This window comes from Drosophila tropicalis, unplaced genomic scaffold, assembly GCF_018151085.1.
Source record: "Drosophila tropicalis isolate 14030-0801.00 unplaced genomic scaffold, ASM1815108v1 contig_593, whole genome shotgun sequence".
Lineage (NCBI taxonomy): Eukaryota > Metazoa > Arthropoda > Insecta > Diptera > Drosophilidae > Drosophila > Drosophila tropicalis.
Window position 1 is genome coordinate 12,219,331 of NW_027173070.1, and position 22,390 is coordinate 12,241,720.

At 36.0% G+C, this 22,390-nt stretch overlaps 3 protein-coding genes and 1 long non-coding RNA gene across 9 annotated transcripts; 2 read left to right on the plus strand and 2 right to left on the minus strand.

Moving 5' to 3' along the window:
• The first annotated feature begins 45 nt into the window (after positions 1 to 45).
• P32 (complement C1q binding protein P32) lies at positions 46 to 1,214 on the plus strand. The gene is made up of 2 exons (XM_068288517.1): positions 46 to 334; positions 434 to 1,214. Exons 1-2 carry the CDS (start codon positions 133 to 135, stop codon positions 1,018 to 1,020), a joined length of 789 nt encoding a protein of 262 aa, XP_068144618.1. The 5' UTR covers positions 46 to 132; the 3' UTR covers positions 1,021 to 1,214.
• Positions 1,215 to 1,687: 473 nt separating this feature from the next.
• On the minus strand, positions 1,688 to 2,439 carry LOC137575818 (TP53-regulated inhibitor of apoptosis 1-like). The gene is made up of 2 exons (XM_068288528.1): positions 2,204 to 2,439; positions 1,688 to 2,127 (listed from the first exon to the last, which is right to left on the minus strand). Exons 1-2 carry the CDS (start codon positions 2,348 to 2,350, stop codon positions 2,011 to 2,013), a joined length of 264 nt encoding a protein of 87 aa, XP_068144629.1. The 5' UTR covers positions 2,351 to 2,439; the 3' UTR covers positions 1,688 to 2,010.
• A 571-nt stretch (positions 2,440 to 3,010) lies between these two features.
• Sema1b (Semaphorin 1b) lies at positions 3,011 to 22,165 on the minus strand. 4 transcript variants are annotated; one of them, XM_068288489.1, is made up of 8 exons: positions 21,810 to 22,165; positions 16,422 to 16,668; positions 10,078 to 10,729; positions 8,612 to 8,705; positions 5,956 to 6,623; positions 4,850 to 5,881; positions 4,591 to 4,783; positions 3,011 to 4,516 (listed from the first exon to the last, which is right to left on the minus strand). In XM_068288489.1, the coding sequence occupies exons 3-8, from the start codon at positions 10,241 to 10,243 to the stop codon at positions 4,327 to 4,329; spliced, it is 2,343 nt and encodes a 780-aa protein (XP_068144590.1). In that variant the 5' UTR covers positions 10,244 to 10,729; positions 16,422 to 16,668; positions 21,810 to 22,165; the 3' UTR covers positions 3,011 to 4,326. The 4 variants fall into 4 exon arrangements, with proteins under 4 accessions (XP_068144590.1, XP_068144589.1, XP_068144591.1 ...); XM_068288488.1 differs by having other exon boundaries at positions 21,744 to 22,165; XM_068288490.1 differs by lacking the exon at positions 16,422 to 16,668.
• Positions 16,952 to 22,172, plus strand: LOC137575825 (uncharacterized). 3 transcript variants are annotated; one of them, XR_011032240.1, is made up of 4 exons: positions 16,952 to 17,074; positions 17,177 to 17,424; positions 17,480 to 19,726; positions 19,786 to 22,172. It is a non-coding gene; the product is annotated as an uncharacterized lncRNA (long non-coding RNA). The 3 variants fall into 3 exon arrangements; XR_011032239.1 differs by having other exon boundaries at positions 19,807 to 22,172; XR_011032238.1 differs by having other exon boundaries at positions 17,480 to 22,172.
• The last annotated feature ends 218 nt before the right edge of the window (positions 22,173 to 22,390 follow it).

Sequence of the window (22,390 nt, forward strand, 5' to 3'; positions counted from 1 at the left end):
CGGCGAGAGGGCAAGAATTTACGGCAAAAAAACTGCGGCGAGAAAACATATGTTTTGTAATTCTCAATAAAAACGCACGTTTTCCTAGCGGCATTTTAAGAGACAAAGTTTTCAATTAAATTATATAACAAAATGAACAGCCTGAAGACAGCTACTTTGCGCTTTGCCAGTTTGGCCAGCAATGCCACCGGAGCCTTGGGTAAACGTGATTTCACCCGCAGCCTGTGGCACATGACTAAGACGGGTAACAACAATTCCTCGGATCATGTGGCCATTTTAAATGTCCATAAGCCCAGTGTGAACTGCACCTGTGGTTGCAATATTCATACCAAAGGTGAGTAGGGATTTGCCGGCATATTTCGGCCCCAAATATGGGACTTACATAACCTCAAAAGGAAATGATGAAATTAACCTCCTCTTCTTGTTTTATTAGCTGAACGTGAGCTGGTTGAATTCCTCACAGAGGAAATTATTGCAGAGCGCAAAGTGCAAAAGGGTAAAACTGTTCCTAGCACCCTTGAGGGCTTCGCTGTCAAGCTCGATGGAGCCAATGTGGAGTTGACCAAGCAGACTGAGAAGGAGAAGATTGTTGTTAGCTTCAATGTTAATCACACTGTGGACAGCGAAGATGAGCCGGAAATCAATCCTAATGCCGATAAACCTGAATTGGGAGAGATGCGCAGCAAGCCTCAATTCGAGGTAGACATTATCCAGGGAAAAGCAACATTATCGTTCACTTGCACCTATCTGCAAGGCGAGGCCCAGGAGGGTGAATACAATGATGTCTTCTCTATCGATGAAATGGCCATCTATGAGGGTGAATGGAATGAAAAAATCTATGCTGTTGCTGGCGATGTGCTTGATGGCTATTTGTACGATCTTTTGATGAATCTTCTCGAGGAGAAGGGCATTAGCCAGGAGTTTGCTGAGAAACTCTCCGATCTGGCCACCGCCCATGAGCATACCTCTTACATTGGCTTGCTAGAAAAGCTCTCAAAATTTTCATCGGGCAGCAAATAAAAATCCCCCATCGTATTGTCTAATCTTAAGCCACAAGTTGTGTAGATTTCTAAGTTCTATTGGCATTTACCTCCCCACAGACTTGAGAGCAGTTTCTCTTGGACGTGCTTTTCAATTAGTTCCACTGTCCAATAAATAATCTAGTTCTTAAGTCCCTGTTTTAAAATGCAAATACCTTTGCTTCAAGTTGAAAATCAAGTTTTATTTATTGTTTATTTTGCGTAAGGATGTGGCCTCGGCAAGGGGGCATCCCAAGGTCTGTTTTGTCCTGGCCAATCTTCGTGATTCTTGGCACTAATTGCCACAACAAGCAGCATGACGAAGCCCACTATGAACTGGAACTGCATCTTGTTAAACAAATGGGTACTTCAACTGATGTTTAGAATAGCTTGAGCCTGACTTTTATATGATTTTCGATTTCAGGTCGGCTGTTTATCAGCTGAAACTAAGTTCTTCCCCTTAGGTAATACGTAGGTCTCTGGCTCTCAGGGATTCACTTTTGAGCTTGAAACAATGGAACAAAGAAATTAGAGATAAGATGCGAAAATCAGATTTGTAACAAAACCATTCTTCAATGTACTTATCTTTTTTTTTTTTTTTTTTGTCAGTTTCCTATTGACTGGTTGTTAATTGGATTTTGAATGGAACACATACAAATTCAATCGAATTTGTTTAAATAATGCAGTATATTTACAAAACATTTTTAAATACATAAGTAAATAATGACATAACAATCGGTTTGGTTTTTGGGCCTAACATAATAATTAACTTAAAGTGATTTACCATATAATTTGAACTTAATTTCTTCTCTAGTTAGGAGTTTTGCAAATTTAAAAGCTATAGAATATGTCTCTGGTACTTAAAATGCCGTTTATACGGGAAGTTTTAGGCAGTGCCACCACGTTTGTGTCTACGGTGATGCAGCGGCAACTGAACCGCCTCCTGGCTTAGGGAACTCTTGTCATTATAGCCATGTCCAAGTGACAATTGTCAACTTTTGTTGGAGCCGGTCGAACTGCTGCTGCTATTGTTGTTGTCATATTCACCGCCTGTGGTGTAATCCGTTTCGATTTCACGTAATTCAATTTTCTGCTCACGCATGGCGCGCTATAAGGGCAAAGGGTAAGTTCAGATAACCCTAATATAATTAATGGTTAACGTGTGGTGATGCTTTGATAATTACCTTGACGCACTCTTGATAAATCTTAAATATGGGTGCACAGGCAGAATCATCCGTTTGTCCCTTGAGAAAACTACCAGAGAACCAGCTATTGAAGCAGGCATCGTACTGCTTCTTTAAATCATTGCAATCCTCACCTATGCTATTCATGTTGTAACAAAAAAGTTTATAATTTTCAAAGTGTTAAATAATATGTATTTTAGCCGAAATGAAAAAATTGTTTTCGGGCAGGGTTGTCACTGTGTTTTTCTTTAACGTGCTAACAAAGCGTTGGTTAGGCAACCCTGTCAACTAACCCACATTGTGGCGCCATTTTTAAAAGTTATTGCACAGACCTACAAAAGTTTTTGAGATTTTTTTTTTTTTTTTTTTTTTTTTTTTTTAGAAAAAATGACGACTTTATTAAATTTTGTTTAGCTTATTGGTATGTGTACAACAATATACAAAATACACGACATAGAATTAGCGTTACATTTTAAAATTTTGTTATACAATTGTTTTTCAACCACACACACGAGGCCAATATAATTTTTCAAAAAATTTCAATAAAATCTATCACAATATGAGAATTTTTTTGTTTTGTTTTTGTTTTTTTTTTTTGTTTTTTACTTTTTGTTTTAAAATTTTTTAAAATTATTTTTGTTTTTATGTAGAATATTTTTCGGTCTTATAAAAATATATTTATAGATATATTCGATTTTTTTTTTGTCATATATAAAACTAAAATTTGCCATTGTAAACGATTTTGTCAGTGGGACGGACGACAACAGCTTAAAACGAGACATAAAATTATACAAATGCATTAAAAAATACAATACAATTAAGTATTTTATTTTTATTATTTTTCTTTTTTTAAGCTTAAAACTTTACATTTAAGGCCTAGCATGCGTTTATTTTTTGTTTGTATATTTTAAGGCTTGCTTATGTTTATGTTTAATCCGTTTACTTCGCTGAATTTATATACCCTTGATAAATGCACGGAAAAATAAGATTTATTTTCATGGCTAAGCCAAATAAAAAAAGTTAAACATTAAATTCAATTTGATATAAAAGACCCTACTTGATTTTCTTGTTTTAATTTTTTAAATTAACATACAAATTTTCTTTTAAGTGGAACAAAATAAATGGGGAGACTCTATTAGACTTATATTTTCGGAAGCAACAAGTTTCGCATGGATATCTATATTGTTTTGCAAGGGTATATAAACTTCGGTTATTACCGAAATTAGCTTACGAATTATTTCTCAAAAATGTTTTCTTGTGCGTGTTTTATGATTAAGTGGGGCTCAGTTCTTATTAAACAGCCTCATATAAGTTTTGTTGTTTGCCTTAAGCATACATATATAATATTTTATATTTAATTCTATATTCAATTCCTTATTTGAGCTGATTTATGTGTAAGTGTTTATTTTTTTTTTTTTTAATATTTTGTTTGTTTTTTTTATAAACTTTTTTTTTGTAAATTAATTAGCATTTTTTCATTCAGTCTAACAAAATACTTTTTTTCGAGAAATTATTCGGGATTGCGTATGGGGGCCTTACATAGTTTCTATATATAATTTATATATATGTAGAGAAGTGGGGATCGGTCATCTAAATGATATGTAAATTTTCTCTAGCTCTAATATTTGCACTTATCAAAATAATATTAAAGGGGGCGGCGGCGGTCGGGGGGATCTACAACATAATCTGAGCTGTTTTTAAGAAAAGAGCGAAAGAGAGAGAAAAACTAGACAAAAGAGTTAAAGAGAGATTAACATAGTCAATAATTGGAAGATTTGGAAATGGGAATGAATTACAAAGGACATGCAAAAGCAGCTCATTAGTTGTGAAATATAAATTCAACTAAATGTAATACATATATAACTTAATTAAGATTAAGATTTGGACAACAGTTATTATTTTGCTCTGCAATCAAACGCAAAACTGTTGCCATGTCCATATATATTGGTGGCGGGACCGGTAATCGACTCGACTTTGCTTGAGTCCGGGTTTAATTAATTGATTGGATTGGTTTGTTACAACACTAACAGCAACATAAACAACGAAAAAAATATAATATACGGAGAAATTCGACTAATTTTGTATGGAGAGCATCATCCATTTTAAGCTCCCTTTCATCCTCATCAGATATAAGTGCGTTTCACTTTCGTCAGCGTTGAGGTCTTGCAGGGCAATTCCTTTTCCAAATGTTCTGTGGAATTTTTACACTCATGACTGCGATCCTTTTCTAGATCCAAATTTGGTGTCTTTTGAGTGGTTGTATATGGATTGGAACCCATTAGCAAGTTTATATCCTTGCCTTGTTTGAAGGGACTGTTGTTCAAAAAGAAGAAAGAAAGAGGTGAGAAACTTTCTTTGCGATAAAAACAAGTTATTTAAATACTTACATGTGCTTGCCCAAATGATTATGATGATTTTCATCTAGCCTTCCCTTCTTAAGGTAACCATATCTTAGTTGAACACAAATATAGCCCAGACCAACGCCAAAAACAAAGGTAATCACAGTGAACAAAATCAGATAATTCCAATTAGCTGAAGCTTTTTGTATTTGATCCACACTAGCGGTAGATTTTTGGGGATCTGTAAGAAAAAATGGAAACCAAATCAATCATAAATTTTACTTCAGTCATTTGAAAATCACATTACCATTTAAATTCGTTAGCACCTCCTCCGGATCCATGGAGGTTAGGGTTATCTTATTCAAACCAAAATCATCTGTATCTGCAGGCTGCTGCTCCAGACTTGGCTGATTAATGGTAATGCCACCCGCTGACAAGGTATTCACATTGGAGTAGAGCAGTTTTTGTTCTTCCGTTGGTGTGGGTGGAATGGTAACAAAGCTAACTGTCTCCGCTCCTGGACCAGCTTGATCACGCAGGACTTTTGGGCAGAGTAATGCAGCTGCCTTTTTGGTTGTGTTCAGACTCTGCAGATATGATTTAGTGCCAAATTTATGTTGACTTGAGGCCAAGTTCTTGCATTCATGTGTCTGCAGATCCCAGGCGCAGTTTGGATCTTGTAGACTCAAACAGCCATGGCAATCGACAATATAGGAGCAATGATGCAGAGGCACGGTGACAAGACTGCCATCACTGACCACCACCAAAGTGTTCTTCTTGGATGAGATGACCAACTCGCGCACTGGAGTGCCCAGCGGTAGCACCTGCATTTCCGATATCACAACAGTCTTTAGGCGATCAACTGAAGAGTTTTGATGTGTCATAACAATGTTAATGAATTTGGTAACTTTGCCATCATCTGTGCCACTGTAAATAACATCATAATGGACGCCACCAAGTGAACGTATTTGAGGATCCACAGCAATGGCCGTCAGACGATGATGCAATGTGACCTTAGTCAAGAGTGGACGACTATAAAGAGATGGCACAGCCATTTCCATTAAAGGATGAGTCTTTATAAAGTTCACTGCAATGCTGGATAGGGTACGAGAATCCTCTACACATTGCCCTGGCCTTGGTTTGGGCACTTGTTCTTGCTCCACCGGAGCCCAATGGGATTGAGAATCTTTTTGCGATTTAAAATCACCATCAAAAGCGGCCAAAATCTCATCAACATTGAAAGCACAAACCGCCGAGCCGGGTATGGCATTCGTTGAAGTGGTAAATACAGCATAGACTAGAGTTTGGGAACCACTCTCCACTACTGGACTGATGGCCTCTGTAATTAGTTTGAGATGATTAATGATTCATCTTAAAATTGTTATTAGTGAGTGAGTGCTCTTCTAAACTTACGTATTTCATCAAAGTAGAAGGGAAATTCACCAGGCATGGAGCAATTTAAGCGGGCCTTCAAAAACGAAGTCCAACTCTTGCCATGATTATATGGTCCACCACGATCATTCTTGCAAACACGCGCCACCCGTGAGTAGACAGCTTTGCCGAAATTCATAAACTCCATCGACAATTCACGGAAGAAGAACAAAACATAACCCTTCCTCTCAATGGTGCCTACAAAATCGGGTTGATTCAGTTGCTTGAGATCATATTGTTCTGTACGTAAATTTTCACGATAGATTAGCGGATCTCCACCAGAGAAATCTGCCACTGTGGCACTATACAAATGACCATCGGCAAAGGCATAGGTGCTATTATGTGCCGGACTGTATGGACATAAGCCCTGCGCTTCTACATCTCTGGTGATTTCATAGTGTAAACTATTCTTGGATGAATCCTCTGCTGGGTCAGCTGGGGCATAATGACGACAACGTGGCTTATATGAATTTGTGCCACATATCAATAGCTGACCATTCTCCAATTTAGCATACACACGCAAATAATTATGACAATCCCATTCATGCTTTCCTTTTAGGGCACATAATTCTCGATCAGCATCGGAGCTATTCCATTCCAGGCGTCCAGTTTCCCTTAGCCCCTGTAGGCTTATATTATAAATGCGATCCCTTTAGAAAGAAAAAAAAAACAGAAAGATGATGATGATGATGAGAAAATAAAGAGAAGAGACAATTGAATTATATATTTGGCATGAGACTTAATTGTCTGGCCAGCGTGTGCCTAGAGACTACTAATTGGCCTGATCAAATGAGACGATTTTGTTGTGCCAGGCACAAACCTACACACACACACACACACACAATAATTTGCCCAAGGTTGTTCTGTATGTGCAAATAATTAGAGCTCTTATATAAATTAGACAAATTGTAACATTTGCTAATTATAATTAGGTAACTAATAGCGTCACACAGTCTGTTTCTACATGTTTCTTTGGAAAAAAAAAACTTGATTCATATTTTTCCAAAATGTATGTTTCCTTTTATTCAAGGAAATCAGCTTCAGTTCGTATATATACTAATTATATTATTCATTTACTTGGGACTTGCCCTTTCTAGATAATCTTAACTCTGAGTTAAGCTTTTTGCTTTAAAATATGACAAATTCAACAATTTTTAACTTCTTTTGAATTAAACTTTACATTTAAAGATGATACATTTAAAATTTTTGCAAAAATTTATATTACACATCAGGAAATGATTAATAAGGGTTAGATTGGTTCTTTCTGATTCAGATATTTAGTTATAAATGAATTATTTTTGCGATCATAAATCATTCCTTTATCATTTATACTTTCTTCTTGTTAAATTGCCGATGACTTTCTTTTAATCACTTTCGACTTCTTTTATTCCCATATTTTTATTCAAACACTGTCATAATCTTACATTTTGCTATTGTACTTGCAATTAATTAGATTATTAACATATCAATATAATAATCAAATATAAAAATAAACCCCGCCCTCGCCTTATTACTTTCGTAGGAAATTCAGGGCAGCCCTCTTAAATGAAAGAAGGAGATTATAAGGGATTACGTTCTAAGACATTCACAAATGTTCAAAAAATCTTTGTTTAACCTGTTATTACTTAGCAAACAGTTTTAATGGCTTTATTGTCAGCAATTTCTTATAATAAGTCGCTGAAGAATCGTCAACGATTGCCTGATCTTCGAATAATTCACCAATTACTAAAATAAGCTAATTTTATGCACTGTAAAGTGGATTGTCTTTTAAGGAACGAGAATTAGAGAAAGCAAAATTCATTCCCATTAAAATCGATATCTAAATATACTCGTCTAATTTTAAGATAAAGATTTGGGGCGTATTAAAATAGTCAGGATAGCAAATTTGCAATCTTATAAGACCGAGTCAATCTTCAACGAGTTCGTGTTAGGCAAGGCCCAACTGTAATCGTTTTTTATCCAATAAAAGGTCTCAAAATAGACTCAAGGCGTTGTGTTACTAAAAATGAGTCGTACTTTTGTGTAAACTCAACTCAACCATTCTAAAATAAAAGGAAATACTTAAAATTTGAATTACCTATTAGAAAGGAGTTTAAATCTCATTGAGATGAATAAAGAAAGTTTATGTGTTCTATAAAAGAAAAATAAACATAAATCAAACTGATCTAAAACAAATAAATGTATTTCGCAGTAAACTAAATATTTTTATGCACTTGGCACTCCTTCCACCATACATACACATGTATTATATTGTTTGACGTGACTTGCCTTGCAAATAGATATACATATGTATGTAAATACATTTATATATAAATTTTTCCTACAACTAAGATAAACAACGGGCTCTGGCTTTGTTATGCCACTGGGTCTAGGGGTCTAGGTCTGGTTAATGCCAATTCGCAATATTATATTGGATTTCCTAGAAAATGTGCGAGGCTGCACTTGAAAAAATCAACACTTCCAACGACTACAAGTCTACAGTAAGAGAGAGAGATGGCGCTACGTAAGTTTTCTTTTCCTCGAATGGCAAACAAATTCATGTCATTATTTACTTTGTTTTAATAAACATTTCTACTCAGAACCATGCAATCATCAGGTAGAAATGGATATAGCAATCAAAAGGTAGCTAGCTACTTACTTGGCACCCACTAAAATCGTTTCATCGTTGTGATCCAAAATCTTAAAATAGTCCGTTGTATTGCCAATTAAATGGGCCAAGATTTTATCTTGTTCTGCAAAAACAAAGAGAGAGGGAGAATAAGAATTTAGTTTTGGTTTAGTTATTATATAATAAAAAGAAATGTTTCACAATATGTGATTTGTTTTTGAAAATGTTTCTTGTTTTGTTTTCTTGCTCCATTTCCATTTTATTATTTCCAGAGGAAACGTTCAATTTGTTGCAAGCATTGCGAAAAATTGAGCATGATAAGCTGGAAATCAGTGCCGAGGCAAGGCACGACCAGCCAGCAGCTTGCAAGTTTGTCATTGATAAACAACTACAAAAAACAAAAAAACAGCAGCCAGTAAGTAGGAAAACAACAAAAAACACAGAAAAACAAGAAAACTCGTAGTTTTCTTACTTCAATTTAGGGGCAACGACTTAATAATACTCTCCAATATTGAAAATCTTGTACAAGATTTTTGAAGATACAAATTTTACAAACTTTGTTCAATCAAGAGAAGACTTTATTTATACTAACTTTTTTATTGGGATACGATAAGATAATTTTAGCAAACTTTTGAAGATTTTTTATGCACATTTTTCAGTTATTTTCAAAAATTCTGATGTGTTTTGGTTTTAAAAAAATATTTGTTTTCAGTTTTTAGTAAATGTAATTAGTTGCTCTTACTAAACACATTTTATAAGCATCTGTTTAAAATGGATTTTTGAGCATTTGGATTCGAATTATACAAAAGTTCGCTTTTAACTTCAAAAAGTCGTTTTTAACAAAAAGAATGTTGATTTTAATTAACTGTCCTTTAGTAAAGTAATTTTTAAATGCCATCTGATGTTTTTCGAATATATACTAACAACAATCTTTCGGCTATTTAAAAATACGGAATGCAAATGCCAGAAAATGTTGTATTTAAAACATAGACGTAGAATCGAAAAATATTTCTGAAGATGGTTCAAATAAGAAATAAAGATCTTTCGTGTTTTTTGGTAAAAGAAATTATCAAATTTACAAGACGTGTTCAAAGATTCATTAATTGGGCTGAAAAAAGTTGTATATTTTTTGAGAGTTTAATATTTTGGGATGTTTAGATCCAATGGACTCCCCCCTTGAATCCGTCTATGATTTAGACAAAGAATATATAATTTTGAATATTCATGGCAACTTTGTCCAATTGTCCAGATAGAGTTTGATCCAAATGGATTTAAATAATTCGAATTATATTGTACAGTGTATTTAGGAAACTTGTTGATAGTTAACGTAATATAGACAGAGAATTTTTAATGTAAGTAAATGAAGCATTGGTTTCTACTTTCGCTAGTTCAGTTACATGGTAAAGTACTTAACATACCCCCATTGGAAAACACGCATAGCTAAAGGGTATAATTACAGCAAGAAAGACAAATAATAAACACATAATTGTACATACTTGTTTGTAAATCGGGTCGCACATCGGGCATCCAAGCATATGTCAAGCTGGGCATGATTAGCAAAATTGTAAATGCAACCATTGACGAACTCATCCATCGATGGTGATGCTGATGCTGTTGTTGCTGGTCCTCGGTAATTAGCATTGTGGATGAATGAATAAACATTTGAAGGTCTCTTGATATGAGGTTGCTTCTGATGTTGCTATTATTATTGTTGTTATTGCTGCTGTTGTTGTTGCTGTAGTTGTTATTGCTGACTGATGTTAAGCTTGAGTTCAATTGATGTCTGTGCCTCTCGTACTTGAACAAAAACTATTTTATTCTGTTGTGTTACGCTGCTATATTCTGATGATTCAGCAGCTCGAGTTGGCTCGGCTTGGCTTGGCTTTGGGTGGTGCCAATGGGGCTGGCCTGGGTTGGCCTGGCCTAGCCTGACTGGTTTTAATCACGGCTGTTGCTGGTGGTGCTGCTGCTGCTACGGCGGCAACTCATTCTGATGTCTGCCATTGTTGGTTGTTGTAATCTACCATAGGTATTTCTTCTTAGTCGCTCTCTCTCTATCTCTATATGCTTGTGGCTGACACTAAATAATTTATACCACACAAACTAATGCAATTATGTGGCGACAAGAAAAAGAAAACTGCGCAAAATCTGCAATAAGAAGAAGTGGCAGGAAAAGTGTGTTAAAAAGATTTAATCAATTGGCTGGAATGGTAAAAGTGATAAAAAAAAAAAAAAAAAATAAACAACGGACACATCAGAAGTATGCTAGAGAATGGGGAGAACCTAGGTTTAGGTATGTAATTACAACCTAAACCGGTTTCGGGTCAAAAGACAAAAGCAATTTAAATTGTTAAACTGACTAAACCAAAAGACGTGACCATAAAATACATTTATTTTCTTGTTTTCAGTATGTTTAGTATTTAATTTCTATTCGATTCAAAGTCATAATAAGAAAGTTCTATTGTGTATTCCATTGTCAACTGCAATTAATCTTGCAGCTCTTTTTAGGCAAACCATTCAAAAAGGATTATTAAGTAGATCTTAAAATATTCAAAAAGAACATTTGTTCTTTTACTGAAAACGAATTGGTTTTTGGATAACCATCATATTTCAATGCTAGAATTCGTAAAGAATCTTAGCTTTCAGTGTAATCTTCTTTTTGAACACTATGATTATTTTGAAATAAAGTTAGTTTTTAATGAAAAAATAATCTGTTTCCCAAATATCATTCTATTTTTCAATGAGCAGGCTCAAAGTCAGTTTTGGGAAAACATAATCATGTTTCACGACACTTTAAATTAAAAACGGAGTTCCCATCGAAGTTTTATTTCACAGGAATTTAAAGATATTTGGTATTATAATAATATATGTACATTTGTTAGTTAACAAATGGTTTCAAAAACAAATGTGATAAACAATGCTAAGGAGTACAGAATTCAAATGTTGAATATAGTCTATAGAGTTTTACAGAAATATACCTTTCAATGAGTTCTAATCTTTAGTCGAAAATGAATCTAAGTCCCCTAATATTCAAAATCTAATATGGTAGTTAGGAGAGAGATTTATTCCATTTTCAGGTAGATACGAATACGAATATTCATTTGAGATTTCACGTTTATATTTCTTTATGTTTCCTTTATTGTTCACAAATCATAACCGCACACATTTGCAACTATAATTAATTCCCACTTTTATATCTGTTTTTGTTGTATTTTTGTTTTTATATAACAATAATCAAAAAACATTCGCGGCTTTTGCGAATTGTTCACACTTTCTTTGCCGTTTCTGTTTTGCGTATTTCAAAGGAAGTGCGGGCGGGGTAGGTGGAAAAGGTAGGTAACTGCTATAGTTTTTGAGTGTTATTCCACAAAATGTAGCCGAACCGCACGTTTGCTAGTCGAATTAAATACTGAAACTGAAAACACGAAAAATGTGAAAAGCAAACACAAAAATAATAATTACACCCGCTATATGTGTATGTACGGTTTGACAGCCACTGGGTCTCTCTGTCTCTCGGAGCCCTCTCCGTTTCTCTTGTTCTCTTTCTCTCTCTCTATGTCATTTGAGTTTTTGCGCTTAGAGGCGCGTTCCGCTTGACATATGTCACGAATTGAAAACCTTTTTCATACCCTACAAACCACAGGTAAGGCCAAAGGGCATATACAAATGGCTAAAAGGTGAGAAAAACATGGCCAACAGGTTACTAAGTAAGCCAATTACCAAAATGCATGTATATTTAAAATTGTTTCAAATTAGAATTTGATTGGGTCATAGTTAGACTTCCGTAACTTCGGAGATTCCCCAGTTGAGCGTATAGTTTTGACTATTCTTCGAAAAATTAATAGTTCGGGGGACTATTTTCAATTTCCGAATACCAATTTTTCAAAGATTTTAAAGAAATTATACCTTAAGAAACAAACGAAAACCTGTTGATCCTTTGAATTCATTTCTATAATACTTTAACAAATCGCTTTAGTCTACAAATAGATCAGTTTTAAATGAGTTTATAAATGGGAATATACAGCAATAAACAAAATATTCCAGATTAAATTAGATTTAAGTGAAATCCCAACTCAAGTACAGAGCATCTGGAAGTCGACACAGACTTTGTCAGTAGCATTTTGAATTGAGAATTTCCTATCGTGTTCCCGAATCGTTTATCCTGTGCATATACTCAATGGACATTTCTATGAGTCATTCGCATTTAGGTTTTCCTGTTATTGTTGGAAATCACGTGCGGTATTTTCCGCCAATCTTTTTACTGCCGTCTCTACTCCTAATCAGCATTAACAGCTAGAATATCAGGACGTGACATTGCCACCTTAGGTCCGTCCCCGCGGTCCCTTAGCGGCATAGTCCAGCGCGCACACACATTGACACGCTGTGAAGTGGTGTTTCACACACACGTAATTTCCATGTGGGTTTTCAGGTTTTTTCTTTTTAGGAGAAAATTTTAAAATGCTGTTACAGTTTTTTCTCACGCATCCGGTGTTGATGGTGCCTCCGGGTCTCTTCTCTTCTCTCTCTCTCTTGCGGGTCACAGTCGAACGACTTTTACCTACGCGCTCTGACGGATCTTCAATAAATTACTTTATTGGCCAATTGAAGGTCAACCATCTTAGCCAACTTGTTGTTTGGCTCGTCAATGAAATTTTTGTGTCTCGTCTGGTGGTGGGTATCATCTTTCCAAAAGCCAGACATTCAGTCAGTCAGTCAGCCAGTCACAGGTCAAATGGCCCAATGGTGTTAAAATTATGGGGGCCTTTACATGCACAGTTGGCCTTAAGAATATGTATATGAAATATCATTAAAATGAGCATAATACTTAAATAGGTATTATTATCAATTTATGTATGGATTGCCACTTCTACCCTTTTGTGTTATGGGCTTGTTATATTTTTTTGCTTAGTTGATGAAACCGAAACCAAAATGGTTTATTATTTAGCAAACGATACTTTTCAACAGATGTTTTACTTAAACTGTTTACTAACTACAAAAACATTTTTGGCTGTGAAGCCATAATTCAACAATATTTTTAAGATTAACTTAAGGTAGATGGATATCTAAAATGTTGAGCCAATATGCTTAGCAGTTTATTTAATTATATAACACGGTCTGTTAGATCTTTTGGGCAATAAGGAAGGAAAAAGGGTGAAACATACTTCTTTTCTTTTAGTTCCTTTTAAGATAATTAAAGTAATTACGATATGTTTCAGGTTTACCTAAGAGTCATAATAGAAAAAAAAAACCCTAACCTCAGTCAAGTGCAATAGCTACCTGTTTCTGTTACTTTCTTTCATATTTTTCAACTGGTTTCAAGACTCACTTTCGTTTCCCTTTTGTTAGTTATTACAGACCTCTTCACATTTCCGATTCCAAGTAAACTTCGGTAGATGTGATATTAAGACCTGTTTTGTTTCCGTTTTTATTCTATTTTATTTAGTTTACTAATCTTTAGTAATATACATCATAAATTCTTCATTTTATCAACTTTAATTGATTTCCTTAAAAGAGACAATTATAAAAAACTTTTTCGTTTCTAAATGATCCATTCCGACCTAATGGAGATTTCATTCGGAAATGAGATATCAATTCATAAATTTTCTCCAAATTCAGCTCAGAGTTTGTCAATTTAAAGTGTATTCGATATTCGTTTAGTTTGTTTGTTTTCTCTTCTAAGCTTGCTTCTCATATTTCATAAGTTGCGGGCTTTTGGCTCAATGCCAGGAAGTCCGTTCCGGTTTTGACAGCTTCTAAATTCTGCTGGCATAAATTAATAAAGTCTCGATTTCGTGTGTGTTTGGAGTGAAATGGAAAACAGGTTCATAGCAAAAACAAAAAACAACACATGTTTTAATTGAGTGCATGTTGATAAGAAGGAATAGGAGACGGCATAGGAGACAAGCCGACTTAAAAAACAACAACACACAGCTTCATCTCTTGTATTATTTAGTGTACTGATCAAGATAACGGTGAAAAGTATGTCACGTTTGGCATTTGACAGAGAGTGTGTGTGTGTATGTGTGCCAGTATAGCATCAACTCTTTCTTTCCCCCTCTCTCCTTGTAAGCAAGTGTGGGAAGAAGATGGTTCATGAGCGAGCGTGTTAATTAGAGATAAACTCTATAAACTCTTCTAGTTTTACGTGCTCTAGAAGAAATTGATTTCTGCGTTAAGTTTTTCTTTTGTAGTTAGATACGAAGAGACAACGCAAACTGTTCGCCTACGAGTGAGATGAAAAAGAACAAACGTGATTTCAATAAAAGTGGAGAGAGAACCCGTTTATAGTGCTGGCTGGCTGGCTGCGACTATACGGTGGGCGTTGCTATAAAGTGGCAACAGGTGGCTAGGTAGAAGAATTATGGCTGCGTTGATGAGCCTTTTGTGGAGACAGACTGGCTGCTTGTTGTTCTGCTAGAGATTGATAAGTGACGATTTTTCTTCTTCCCGATGTGTTTTTACTTACTATAGTTTCTTATCATTTACTGTGCACAGTTCATTGGCTTTAGTATTTTTCTGCTCTCTTTAGCTACTATCATGGTGTAGAAGAGTTATCTGGTCGGATTTCCGATTTATTGTATTCCATTATTGTATGAATCATTATTTTTGGAGCATTTAAAACCAGTTTTATATTGTATTTTATTGATTTGTTTTTCTTTCCATTTCAACGGAAGCGCAAAATGATTCAGCTAAAATAACTAAAGCAAATCTAATGAAAATAACAAACCTGGCTTAAATGAAGCATTACAAATATGGTGCGACAAGTTTTGTGTGTTCATTCATTGAATTGAACAAAATGTTGAATAAATGCCGTAAAATTGTATAAGAGCGTGGGAGATTCTTGTTGGTCTTCAACCAATATAAATAACAACAACAACAACTAAAATGTCCAAATTTGTAGTGTAAATAGGCCGCATATGCATCACACACGCACATCACTTTTTACTGTATACAGTGTAAATAGGGCATTAGAAAGAGTTTACACAGTTGCAGTTGCATTTTGGGGACATGTTCCACTTCCAATACCAATACCACAACCACTACCAACCACCACCGACCAACACTTTGAAACGCATTTAGAACCGCGCGGCAAAGAAACGATTGATAGAGAGACAGGCGGAGGGCGAGAAAAAGCTATACCGTTAGGATTGTCAATTTTTTTTTTGTTGCCATAAATTGATTATGCTGTTTGTTAATTTATTCAATTTTTTGGTTTCCCAACACTCAAACTCGTTTTACAGTTCTTAGACATATAATTGCCTATTGGCTATGCTTTTTGGCCACCGCCTCGATGAAAAACAAGTCCAATTCACCTGTAGCTAGCTCTATAAGAAGCGTCGCGTCGACTTAGACTCGACTCGCTTTGACTTTAGAGCTTAGCTGCTGCTGCTGCTTGCTTACAGCACTTACACACACAAACGCACACATCTACACGATCATAGCACATATACACTCACATTTATTATCTCGTCTTACTTGTTTCTTATGTTTGGTTTTTTTTTTCTGTTGCTTTTTTTTGTTTATATGTGTATGAGCATAAATTAAAAAAAAAACCGAGCATAAGCGGAGCAACGACAGGGGCAAGAAGAAGTAACACACGTCTGTACACACAATAAAAACCTGTTTGTTGCTTTTATCTGCCTGGGTGTATGTGTGCGTGTGTATGTGTATGTCTAGTATAGTGGGAGAGACGCGCGGCGGGGGTTGGGCTTGGTTTTGGTTTGATTTGTAGTAGATGCAATTGTTTGTAATCACTTTTTATTGTTTTATTTATTATATTTTTTCAGAAACTCTTTTCGCACACACTTTTCTAACTGCTTTAGTTAGATTTTAAACTCACCAAAACTTATAAAAACATTCAAATTAATGTTTAAATCAAGCAAAAAACACGGAGCACAAAAATATGTGTATACACACTACATTATACGTTAGAGATGGAAACAAATTTGATGTTTTTTTTTTTTTTTTTTTTTTATATTAAGTTACTTCCATGTAATTTATGGAAGGATTATTTGGCCTTCCCGTATCGAACGGGTTAACGCCACAGCGAATGTGTGAAAAATTTCAATGTAACTTCTGGAGCAAATCTGCAAGAAATGTATTTGTTTTTGTTTTCTTTTTAGTTTAGTATCGCAGAGATATATCGATATGTTTTCGATGGATATATTATTGGATGGTGAAGACACATGCGGTTAGTCGTGTGTGAATGATAATGGTGAGTGTGTATGTGTGTGTGTGTGTATAGTGATATGTATGTGAATCGATGATGGAAGTGTGGTATGTGTGAGTGGTGAATTTGTGTTGTTTCGTGCAAAATTAGAGATCGATGTTAGTGGCATGTGTGAATCGTGTTATCGATATGTAGTTATCAACTGGTTCGTTAGCGAGGAGACGATATATGTCCTGGTATTTTAACAAAGTAGGATAATCTCTTCTAATGTGAGCGAATTTGGTGCATTTCAGTAGAACATGGGAGATATCCTCAACGGTGTTGCAAGTATCGCATAATGCGTCGTTAAAGACATTCATTTTTGCCAAGGTGTTTTTATCGAGGGCGTGTCCACTTATTATTCTGTTCAATTGTTTTGTTTCTAGTCTTCCGAAAGCATTCATCTTGTGGAACCAAGGATGCGGCTTGACATATGGGAAAAGAAGACAGTAACCTTTATTGCGTTCAATGCAGAAGGTACTATATTTTCTCTCCCATTCTAATTTAATGCAGTTTAGCATATGGTTGATGGCGTCATTGAGGGTCCAGCTGACTTGTATGTATGTGCCTTCAAGTCTGGCGTTTTTGGCAGCGGTATCTGCCAAATCGTTCTCTAAAATGTTGGCATGGCTGGGTATGTGGTGAAGCTCAACTGATGTTATGTAATAACTGTTTTCAATCTTTTCCAGGATTCTTCGTGATATACAATTGTTAGAGTGCGGGTTAATAAGCGTTTGTATAGATCCTAAGCTATCGGTTAGAATGGCTACTTTGTGCATGCATTTGAGTATTGCAAAGTCTATGGCTTTCTCTAAGGCAGTGAGTTCAGAGGTCAGTGAGGACAGCGTTCTGTTGGTGTAGAAGCTTTGAATGGTGTTTGATTGTCTATGTACAAATGCGCTGCCTGTGTAATTTTCAGATACGGAGCCATCAGTGTAGATCAGCTCATAGTTGTGGGAGAGGAGTTTGTTAGTTTTTTCTCTTAGAAGTGCACGCACAATGTCTTTGTTAGCTTCTTTCTTGTTTCTGGCCGTGTTCTTAAAGAAGTTTGTATAGAATGAGATTTTTCTAGTGGAGGCAGGAAGGGAATTTACTGGGGTAATTCTGTCTAAGATATATTTAAACTCATTGTACACTCTGCCGTAGCTTGTGTTTGTGGGTGAGAAGGGGCTGTTAAGGAGAGAGGCCGCTGGTAGCCCGTAGGCGAAGATTTTTGCTAGCTCCTTCGCTGTGGCGAATTTAATTCTAAATTCAGGAGGGAGCTCAGCTGCCAGATGGTAAATTATATTGACTGGAGTAGATCTTATGAGACCCAGTGCTTTTCTGAGGTGGAAATTGGCATGGGCGTTGATGGCGGACATGACTGACTTAGATATATTAGCGAAAGACGTACAGGCATATTCATATTTTGGCCTTATGAATGCCTTATAGTGTAATAAAGACTTAGTGGGGTGTGTTCCGAAACGACATCCACTCAGCATTTGTAAGAACATATTTGTCTGGTTAGAGTTTGCTATGGTTTTTTTAATGTGGTCTATAGAGGAGTTATTTGCGTTAATAAGTCTACCTAGGTATTTTACTTTGTCTACTTCTCTTAAAGCTAAATTATTGCACAGTATATTCAGTGGTTGTCTTCTTAAGTTAAAATGTATCACAGATGATTTATTGGGGTTAAAGGTTAAATTAATTTTATTGCACTTTTCGCTGAATTTATTGACTAGATTTTCTAAGTTATTTTTGGCTGTTAAGAAGTTTTTGTGGAAGCTTATTAAGAAGAAGTCATCAGCATATTGGAATAGGATGCTGTTTCGTGTATCGGTGATGTTGTGTAGTTCAGCTGTGTAGATATTGAAAAGGATGGGGCTAAGGCAGCTGCCTTGACTCACTCCCTTGCTCACTGTTTTTTCTATCGTTCCCATAGAGAGGACTCTTTTCCGGAGGAAATTGATGATGAAAGTGATGTGTATCTGCTCAAAGTCCAGATCAGTGAGTTTTTTTTCCTAGGATGGGAATATTCACTGCATCGAAAGCTTTGCTCAGGTCAAGCACTGCTGCGGTGACATGGAAACCCCGCTTTTTGAGGCTCGCTATATTATTGATTACATCATTAATGCAGTGGGAAGTGGAGTGATTTTTCCTAAAAGCATAAGATCTTGGGGGGAGTATTTGGTATTTGGCTATGTGTTCTTCCATTTTGGGTTTTATCAAACCTTCTAGGCATTTAAAGACTACGCTTAGAAGGCAGATGGGTCGGTTGTTGGTTATGATTGAGGAGTCGAGGTTTTTTTTCGGGACAGGTACAACCTTAATTTTTCTCCAAAAATCTGGGATAATGCCGGTATCTAAAGTTTCATTTAGTAGGCTTACCAGTTTTTGGGTTTGAGCAGCTGGGAGGGAGAGAAGCATACTGTATGAGATATTATCTAGTCCTTTCGCGGAATGAGGATTACGCGATTTAAGAAAAGCCAGTAGATCGTTGTTAGAGAAGCTAGCCCTGTTTGAGTTGTCTAGGCTGGCTTCAGGGGCGGATATTTGTGTGCAACCAGGTGTGTCGGGTGTAGAGGCTATTAAATTAAGGAATTCTTCGTAGTTTTCTACTGAGGTTTCTGCCCTAGAGGGTTTTGTCTGTTTATATAGTTTCAGTTTGCGAATTATCTTCCAAGAATCTTTTATAGTAGTAGGGTTTGACAGGGTTTCTGCAAGATTGTCCATGTTGTTTTTCCTAGCTTTTCGTATATAATTATTTAATTTTTTATTGCTACTTAGATATTCTAGGGCATCCGTATGTAGCTTCGATTTATAATACTTTTGTCTGCTCGCGTTCCTAATCCTGAAAAGTTTTTCACAGTTTTCGTCCCAGTATTTCTTTGGCAGGTATTTATTTTTGGCATCTACTTTAATTGTGTTTTGCGATGTGATTGCGATTGAGGTATATGGTAAGTTTTCTAAGGTGGATATATCAATTTGTGCAAAGTCTTGAGCTACCTTTTTATAGTTGATTATTTTTCTATTGCAGGACGAGGAAATTCCCTCTATCTCAATAGTGATCGGGAAATGATTGCTGTTGGAAATCTTGGAATTCGTTGCTGTCCAGTTATATTGCAAATTAGTTTTATTGACTAGGGTGATGTCTAATGCTGAGCTGTAGGCTGGGGTGTGAGAGTAGGTTGGACTACCGTTGTTTAAGCAAAAGAAGCCAGAGTTTAAAAGTAGTTGTTCAATGATGTTTCCTCTAGGATTTTGTACGCTGTTACCCCAAATCTGTGATTTTGCATTTAAGTCTCCGCCTATCATCGATAGGCCCGTGGATTGATTTGCCAGCGATATTATGTCCTTGCAACCTTCCTCAAATTCATCGTTGTTTAAGGATTGTGGTGCATAGACGCTAAAGACGCTGATGTTGTGCTTTAGATTAGTTGTGCAGATGCCTATTGCTTCTACAGAACTCGGACAGTTTAGCTGCTTAAAGCGTATATGTTTTCTTAGGTAAATTCCCACCCCTCCGTAGCCGTCAGAGCGGGGCTTACAAACAAAATTGTAATTAGCTAAGCTACACATGGCATTGTCAGTAATCCAGATTTCGGAGAGTATGGCAATATCTATGTCGTTTTTGATAAGATAGAGTTCAAGGAGATGTTTATTGTTATTTGACGTGAGACTTTGTATGTTGTATTGTAGAATTCTCATCTTAAAAGAAGATAAGTTTAGGAAATAAGATAAGGCGTGAAGAAATGGTCTAAAGATTTAATATTAGTAAATTTGATTTATTTTTAGTAAATCTATTTTCGAGTTGGTTTGAGCAATTCTACTTCTTAGGGCTTCTAGGAAATTTTTGGCTTCGGGTATAATATTAGAATTTTGGTCTATTAGAAATTTTGAGATTTCCATTGATAAGGCTGATAGACTGTCTTCGGCTGTTTCAAGAGCCGAAACTCTGTCGTTAGATTTGGAGGTGGAAGGTCTGGGGGGTGAGATTGGCGTTGGTGGTTTGGTTGGCATGGGAGTTGACATATTTTTCATTGAGGGAGATTCTATGATCACTTAGAACCGCATTCCAGCTGTTCATGGTATTCATAGCGTTTCTCTCTTCATTTTTTCTATTTTGGGTATTTTTGACTGTTTTGTTGTAGGGCAACTGTTTGTGCATATGTTCTGCAACGACTTGTGTGTTGTTTTGGATCGCGTTACTGTCAGAGCTAATCTGCCATTGTGGGGTGGGGAAAAGCGTAAGGTCGTTTGTGTTTATGGAACTAGTTTTTTGAAAGAGAGCGGGGTATTTAATTTTTGTCTCGTTTCTAGAGAGATTTTCCATAGTCATGGCTTTTTGTATGGCGAACTCTCTTTTTCGAGCAGGGCATTCTGTGTGTGTGGCAATGTGTTCTTCTTTGCAGTTTATGCAGATTGTCTGGGGGCAAGATTGTTCTTTTGTATGAACTAGGGAGCAGGTGCTGCATTTTTGTTGCTTTTCTTTGCAATGCTGAGCGAAATGGCCAAAACGGAAACAACGAAAACATTGGCTGAAGGGAATAAAGGGATTTACTTTGACCTTGGAGTACAGGAAAGTTATCTCTGTTGGAATATTGTTTCCTCTAAAGATAAGCTTAACCCTACTCGTGGGGACCAGCACATCCCTTTCTTTCCTTTTTACACGTATAATTTCGTAAATTGGAACTGCAGAGCTGATGTACTCTTTTAGTTCCGCGTCTGAAAAACGTATCGGAATTTGGAATAGAATTCCAGTTTTGAATAAAAAGTGTTTAAGTATTTTGGGTTCATAACCGTTTTTTTTTAAATCAGAATTTAATAAATTATTTGCTGCCTCTGCTGACTTGAACTCAGCTTTACATCTACCATAGCCTATTTTATTGACCGTTAGGATGTCTTTTACTTTGAGCCTAAGTAACACCGCGTTTAGCTCTAGGGGATTTATTGGAATTCTCATTTTCGACTCACTTGCATTTGTGTCAAATTTGTCTATGTAGACGATGTAGGGGCCTTTGTGTGTGTTGTTATACATACATTCGTTGAGTTCCTTTGTGGCATTGTTTTTGCTTTCGTGCTGTGTACCGTTGTCATGTGTATTCATATTATCCTCGCTTTCCTTTTGTTCCTTTATTACATCAACTTCCATTTCAACTTCTTCTGCAATCATTCCTATTTCGTGTACCGTTGTTTTGGCTTGGGTTGTCGGGGAAAGTTTACTTCTTTTTGCAGAGTACCGTTCCGAGGATGCGGGTGTCACCCTGGCCTCGGTGGCCATCTTTTTGTGGGTAGTTTTACCCGTTTTGATGAGAATTAATTCCACTTGATTCACACTTATTATATTTCTTGTATAAAGAAGAAATAAAAATATTTCCACTGGTCTGTGGAATTTGATTTGAATTTTGCGCCTTTTTTTTTTTTTTTTTATGTTCACACTTGAAAAGTACCACCACTATGCTTTGAAGCTGTTGCTTCGGAAGACCACTTGGTAATGTTTGATGTTTTTTTTTTCGATGCTTTAGTAAATGATGCCAGCATCGACTTATCGCCTATCGAAATAACCTGGCCCGTGTTGGTTAACGACTACTTTATTACTTTGTATGTTCATTTGTTGAGGA